This window comes from Raphanus sativus, chromosome 3 (genome assembly GCF_000801105.2).
Source record: "Raphanus sativus cultivar WK10039 chromosome 3, ASM80110v3, whole genome shotgun sequence".
NCBI classification, from domain to species: Eukaryota; Viridiplantae; Streptophyta; class Magnoliopsida; order Brassicales; family Brassicaceae; genus Raphanus; species Raphanus sativus.
The window spans coordinates 9833130-9840779 of NC_079513.1; the positions used below are offsets into that span (position 1 = coordinate 9833130).

General features: G+C 36.1%; 1 protein-coding gene across 1 annotated transcript; it reads left to right on the plus strand.

Annotated features, from left to right (window-relative positions):
* The first annotated feature begins 595 nt into the window (after positions 1-595).
* Positions 596-6651, plus strand: LOC130509958 (uncharacterized). The gene is given in 13 exon segments (XM_057006293.1): positions 596-639; positions 729-815; positions 999-1057; positions 1148-1225; positions 1358-1435; positions 1529-1619; positions 2341-3272; positions 3399-3948; positions 4186-4840; positions 4919-5869; positions 5984-5990; positions 6072-6557; positions 6560-6651. Coding segments are annotated over 13 exon segments (4110 nt in total).
* Positions 6652-7650: the final 999 nt, after the last annotated feature.

Genomic DNA, 7650 nt, shown 5'->3' on the forward strand with positions numbered 1-7650 from the left:
GAAACCACCGAAGATTAAAAAAATTGGTATGTTTTCCTTAAAATAAATATAAATCTTTATGAATATATTATAATTTTCGTACAACCGTGTATATATAACTGAGTATATGTAACCGATTCGTATTGAAAATTTATACAAAGAAAATAAAATTCTCTAAAACAAATATATTTCATAAGAATTTGGTAGACATTTTTAAGTGACACACTTTTAATAATGATTGTTTTTGCTGCCACACTTTGATAACATAGGTATCAATGACAAAGAGAATACTCCAAGGAGGAATGTAACACAAAAGTCATCCATCACAAACGTTTCACCAGAAACAACAATCAATCCTTTTAGAACCCCCTTTCATAATGTTACAAATCAAGTGTTTCGACCCATTAATCCACAGCCATCGGAGCCTAAACCTGGATTAACACAGCAAGCTAGAAAAGCGAGAAAGGAAATACTGAATAACAAAAGAACAATAGGCCTTACTACCACAAATAGAGGTTACTCTCTTCTCGGTTTGATTTTGCGGACGTTGATTTTTGTTAATCTGCCAAAGAACAAAACATTTCTGACCATGATCTACGTTTAATTAAACAGTGACATGGATTTTCAAGCCAACAAAGCCATCAGTTGTACCAAATATCGGTAATACTTTCTTTTCCAGTGCTACTTATGCAAACATTTCTCGATATTGCATTTCTTATTTTCAAAGGTTATTGTACTTACGTCTGCAGGTTCCTGTACTTCAACCCAAACTTCACTAAATCTCTCAAATGGCAGTGGCTCTGTAACCAACATGGACCCATCGAGTATAGAAACCGGTAACTAATCACGGCCGATAACATAAGTTATTTTTGAAGTAGTATTATTTTAAATTAATAGTAAAGACAATAGTAATAATGTACTCTGATTGAGAGAAAGTTTCTTATAATAAAAAAATGTTATCTTTTAGCTTCAATTGGTAATCAAAAATCTATTATCGGGAGTACCAACATTTGCTTCAGGAAACGTAAGATAATTGGATCACCTCCATCGGTGAATTCAAAAACTAAACAAAAGAAAGGTAACAACGGGTTTATATAATAATGAAGGCATATATATTGTATGGTACTATATCTAAAGTGCGACTAAACTTATACTTTTCCAAAAACAGCAAGGCCAGGTTCGAACATTACAGGACCATCGAGTTCTGGTCTTCCACCATTGTTTGAAACAGATTCAAATCCTGAAGGTATTACTGACCCTGTTTTAATCCTAATAATATGATGATCCTCCAGCAATTTAAATGTTGTAGATGTTTACCAAATTCAGGAAATTCTAACATACTTACATTCGTTTATATGTTTAAATCAATCTTTTCCAGCTACTCAGTGTCCAAACCAAAACAAAACAAATGAATTCATTCCTCCACCAAGGTTCATCGTACAGGACCATCCTGAAGGTATAAAGTCTTTTCCATCTATATACTTAGACATTTATTTATATTCATTGATGATATTCGATTTTATATGTTGTGATTTACTTTTTCACGCAGCTTATAATAATCGATATGAAATGGAGAGTGAGTCTGAAAATGAAGATGAATATGACGACAATCAGACTTACAGTGGCTATCCTGGTGGAGAGTCTTTGATAAACCCATCACCACAACATATCCCACAACAAGAAAATCATACCGTTACTTCATCTATTACTATAGGGTTACAAAAAAACGGTGATGACTTCAAAATTGTACAATCTCTTGATAATAAATAACAATTTATTAGTTATTTTTTATCCTAATGAGAGCATTTTTTATATAGGTTATTACGACGAAGGGGATCCAGTTTGGAATTGTAGGTTTTGTCAAGCATACATGTGGTATGGTGAAAGAATTGGAAAACGCCGTCGTAGCAAGAAACCTGTCTTCTCAATGTGTTGTAAACATGGAAAAGTTGTGCTTCCTCGCCTCGCGAATCCTCCAATGGAGTTAATGTATTTGTTATGCAAAGGAGACGAATTAAGTAAACATTATCGAGAGTTTATACGAGCTTACAATATGATGTTCTCTTTCACATCACTTGGGGGAAGATAGATCATTCTATTAACAATGGTCGTGGACCATTTGTTTTTCGAATGTCCGGTGAGAACTATCATCGTATTGGTGATATAGTTCCCGAGCCTGGACAAGCTCCAAAATTCTCCCAGCTGTATATCATTGATACTTTAAATGAGATAAAAAATAGACTTGACGCTTATGCCGGGTAATTTTGTAGACTTTCTGAACTTATTATGACTATATTTTAGGAATTTGCAAGTTTGTCTACAATTTTTGAACTTATTTTTGATTCTTAATATACTGGACAGGTCGGACGGAGCTAGCGCTAAGAAACTAAGAGAACCACTTGTTCTTCTTCTGCAGAATATGTTAGATCAGTATAATCCTCATGTTAAGGCTTTTAGATCTGCAAGAGATAGGTTCGACGTGGAAGGATCAACAGGTTATAGGATGAGGTTGATTGAAAGTCGGCAATCTGATGGACGGACCCATAATCTGCCCACTGCAAATGAAGTTGCTGCTTTGATACCTGGAGATTTTGTTTTAAATATGGAGCCCCGAGATATTGTTCTAGAGAGTACAAGTGGAAAGTTGCAAAGGATAAGTGAATTACATCCGGCGTATTTGCCTCTGCAGTATCCACTATTGTTTCCATATGGAGAGGATGGTTTTCGATTAAATATTCCAATTGGTTTTGAAGACACGGCTGGGAGAAAACGCAAAAATGTAACTATGCGTGAATACTTTGCATTTCGCATTTTAGAGAGGAAGGGGGAAGCACCCACGATTACGAGATCCGGAAGATTGTTTCATCAGTTCCTTGTGGACGCCTACACAATGATAGAATCGAGTAGACTGCGTTACTTATGGCTGAATCAGAAAAAACTCCGGTCAGTTAGTTATGATGCAATCCAGAAGGCAGCTGCAAAAGGCGGAGCTAAGATGGCTGAGCAAGGGAGCCGAATTTTCATCCCAGCAACTTTCACCGGAGGAAAACGTTATATGAAGCAGCATTACTACGATGCCATGGCTTTGTGCAAGTACTATGGATTTCCAGATCTTTTCATCACTTTTACGTGCAATCCAAAATGGCCTGAAGTTACAAGGTATCTGAAAAAATATAACCTTACCACCGAAGACAGACCTGAAATTTTGTGTAGAGTTTTCAAGATGAAACTCGATAATCTTATTGAGTTTTTGACAAACAAGGACGGCTCCTTATTTGGCCCAGTTTCTGCAGGTAAATCTCCTAACAAATTTGTAACATTAATGCCGGTGTTTTTTTATTTGTTTTTCAAGGAACTACTTTAGATAGTATTTTCATCAGTTAAAATGTCTGTTCTTGTTTTCTTTTCTGTTTTGTCAGTAATGTACACGATTGAGTTTCAGAAAAGAGGAATGCCACACGCTCATATTCTCGTCTTCATGCAAAATGGAGCCAAATTTCCAACAGCTGATCATATAGACACTATTATATCGGCTGAGATACCTGACAAGACGGTAGATCCAGACCTGTATGCAATCGTTGGGGATTGTATGATGCATGGTCCTTGCGGTCCAGCAAAGAAGGATAATGTATGTATGGTTAACGGTAAATGCTCTAAGATGTTTCCGAAACGACTGAACATCAGGACATCGATTGACGCAAATGGATTTCCAGCTTACATGCGTCGTATTGATGGTAGGTTCATTGAGAAAAATGGAATCAGATTAGACAATGGATATGTTGTACCTTACAATAGAAACCTCATGCTTAGATATCACGCGCATATGAATGTCGAGTGGTGCATCCAAACGCGTGCTGTTAAGTATCTTTTCAAATATATCCATAAGGGACCTGATTATGCTTCAGCTGCAATGGATAAAGAAGATGAAGATGGCGTCATCGACGAAATCAAAACATATTACGACTGCAGGTATTATTATATTTATTATTATTACTTAGTTTCTATGTGTGCATGAACCGAAAATAACTGCATAATCTATTAAAGTATATCCTTAGACAAATATATATACTATCGTATAGAATAGTAATAAAACATTGTTTTTACAATTAAATTATTACATTATTAAAAATTAAATACTACTTTCTTTTACATTTTAAGGTCTACGATTGTTGTTTCTAATTTATGTTTATCGTATTTCTATATTAGATATATAACTGCATGCGAGTCATCGTGGCGGGTTCTTGCTTTTCCTACACATTTTCGTACTACTTCTGTAGAGAAACTTGGATTTCATCTCCCTGATCAGGAGCTGGTGTTTTTTTATGAAGATGAACCTATTGAGAGTATCCTCAAGAAAAAATCTGTCAACCAATCCATGTTTCTGGCGTGGTTCATAGCAAATCAAAAATATCCAGAGGCAAGAGATTTGACATATGCCGAATTTTCAACAAAATTTGTTTGGAAAGCAAGTATGAGAGAATGGGTACCACGTAAACGAGGCTTTGCGATAGGGAGGATTGCACATATTAATCCAGCACAAGATGAGCTATATTTCTTAAGAGTAATGCTAAATTGGGTAAGAGGGCCGAAATCGTACGAGGATATAAGAACAGTTGATGGTGTTGTATATTCTACATACGAAGATGCTTGCTATGCTTTGGGTTTGATGGATGATGACAAGGAATACATAGAAGCTATCAAAGATTGTAGTGATAATAGTTCTGGCACGTATGCGAGGAAGCTTTTTTCGAGAATGTTGGTATCCAAAACATTATCTCAGCCTCATGTTGTGTGGGAAGCTACTTGGGAGTATCTAACCGACGATATTCTCTACAAGAAACGACGACAAACTGGAAATCCGGTGAGATTTTTTCTTATTAAACGAAATATGTTTTAAATCAGGTCTCTCTTATGTAATTAATTTTTCAAATTTTCAGAGTTGAACTTGACCATAGATCATATCAAAAACATTGCTCTAACCGAGATTCAAAATCATTTGCTTAGCAATGGTCGTAGCCTCCAGAAATGGCCCCTAATGCCAAAGCCAGATGATTTTGGTTGTTACAACGGCAATCGCCTTATAGATGATGAGCTTAAGTATGTTGTGGAAGATCAGCTAAAGGAAAATGAAAGACTTATGGCGATGATAACAGATGAGCAAAGAGGGGTTTACAACGAGATTTTGGATGCAGTTTTAAATGATAGCGGTGGAGTGTTCTTTCTTTATGGTTATGGAGGCACAGGTAAAACCTTCGTATATAGAGCACTCTCATCAGCAATCCGATCTAGACGTATGATTGTTCTAAATACCGCATCCAGTGGAATTGCTGCATTATTGTTGGAAGGAGGTAGAACCGCACATTCCAGGTTTGGTATTCCGATAGATGCCGACGAGTTTACTACTTGCAAGAAAATGGAGCCAGGATCAGATCGTGCAGAATTAGTTAAAGCAGCAAAGCTCATTGTATGGGATGAGGCGCCTATGATGAGCAGACACTGTTTCGAGACTTTGGATCGTTCTATGCGTGATATTATAAGATCTTCTGAAGACAAACCTTTTGGAGGTAAAGTAGTTGTTTTCGGTGGAGATTTCAGACAGATTTTACCGGTCATACCTGGAGGTGGTAGAGCAGAGACTGTTTTGCAAGCTCTTAATTCGTCATATCTTTGGGAGCACTGCAAAGTTCTGAAGCTAACAAAAAACATGAGATTGCTCGCTGGGCTTACTGATGATGCAGCAAAAGACCTTCAATCCTTCTCAAAATGGATTTTGGATGTTGGAGATGGAAAAATAAATTTGCCAAACGACGGTCAGGTTGACATTGACATCCCTTCTGATCTGTTGATCAAAAATATTGGAGAAGATCCGATTCAAACTATTGCAAAGGAGGTTTATGGACAAGCTTTTCAAACCTCAGAAGATAAGGATTTGTATAGACATCGAGCCATTCTCACACCCACAAATGATGAAGTTGATAAAATAAATGATTACATGCTTTCGCAGTTGCCAGGTAACATTTGATTCTGTTTACTCTTATGTTCGACTAACTTTTTACATTATTCTAGAGTAAAGGATTTACACGTGCTTTCAGGTGAATACAAGGTTTACCTTAGCTCTGACAGTATAATCCCATCCGATGTTGATGTAGAAGAAAATGTTACCTATCCAACAGAGTTTTTGAACAGTGTTAGAGTGGCAGGAATGCCTAGACATAATTTGAAGCTGAAGGTTGGTGCTCCTATTATGTGTCTCCGTAACTTGGATTTGGTAGATGGCTTATGCAATGGTACTAGGCTAATTGTTACTCAGTTGCTCCCACATGTTATAGAAGGTAGAATTATAACTGGAAACAGTACTGCTGGAGACAAAGTCTGGATTCCTAGAATGTATGTCAGTCCACCTGACACAAAGTTTCCCTTCAGAATGCGTCGAAGACAGTTTCCCGTTACACTGGCTTTCGCGATGACCATCAACAAAAGTCAAGGTCAAACACTAGAAAGTGTTGGTTTGTTTTTGCCTAGGCCAGTGTTCTCACATGGTCAGCTCTACGTTGCACTTTCAAGAGTTAAGTCGAGATCTGGATTAAAATCCTAATAACTGGTAAAGAAAGGAAGGCCGAGACAAAAACATTGAATGTTGTCTACAAACAAGTTTTTCAAAATATTCCGTAGGAAGGGTACGTGATTGTTACCAGTTTTTTCCAATATCTTTTTTTAAAATATATAAATTGTTACAATTGTTTTTTTTTGTATTGGCAGATGGGTGGTGATGACTACGAAGATCGATACTATTTCATTCTCGGAAAAAAGTGTTCTCACTATTTTGATCATGGTATGTTAATTTAATATTGTGCCCGGAGAAGATAAAATTTACAAATTTGTAAATCTTTCAAATTATACAAAAATACCCGTCCAATTTCTTACAAAATGATTTTTTTTTCAGGTCTCTCCTTGAAGTTGTTTTCTTTATCGAGAATTGTACTGAATACTTTATACAATTTATGGATAATATTTTTCAAATTTATTATCTTCTCTTTTAATGTGTCTACATACATTTTACGCCTCAAATTCATGCATACAAAAATTTTCACCTAAAAAACTCATCATAGCATATATACCATCCAATTCTAATTACTGATAATGTAAAATATGTAGTCATCTCTAAATATATACTATTAATTATCGATTTCGAAATAAAAAATTGATGCCTAAACAAATATTTTTTTTCCGAACATTGCAATTATACATATACACAATAACAACCTCTTGAGGCCAAGTTACTTTGTTCCATCTCCTCTTTTTAAAATATTGACTACCATCATATGCACTCAGCCTAATGCTTTATTCCAAAATAGGTGGTCTTATGATATATAATCCGTTACTTCCAACCCCGACCAGTATTTTGACCATATTTTGAAATTGTACATTGCCCGCACAGGGTGCGGGCCGGTCACCTAGTATGATTTTTAAGTGTTTCAAAAAAGATCACGCCAACCATTGATAATATGTGTTTTGTTACAAACATAAATGTATTATCGTGGTTCATTTTGTTAAAGAAACAAGTTAAATTGTTGATCTGAAATTCGGGTTCAAAGCTTTGCTTCCATACATCCTATGTTACATGGAAACGGAAAGCGGGTACGTGGAAGCAGAAGCGTAAGGAAGCGCAGA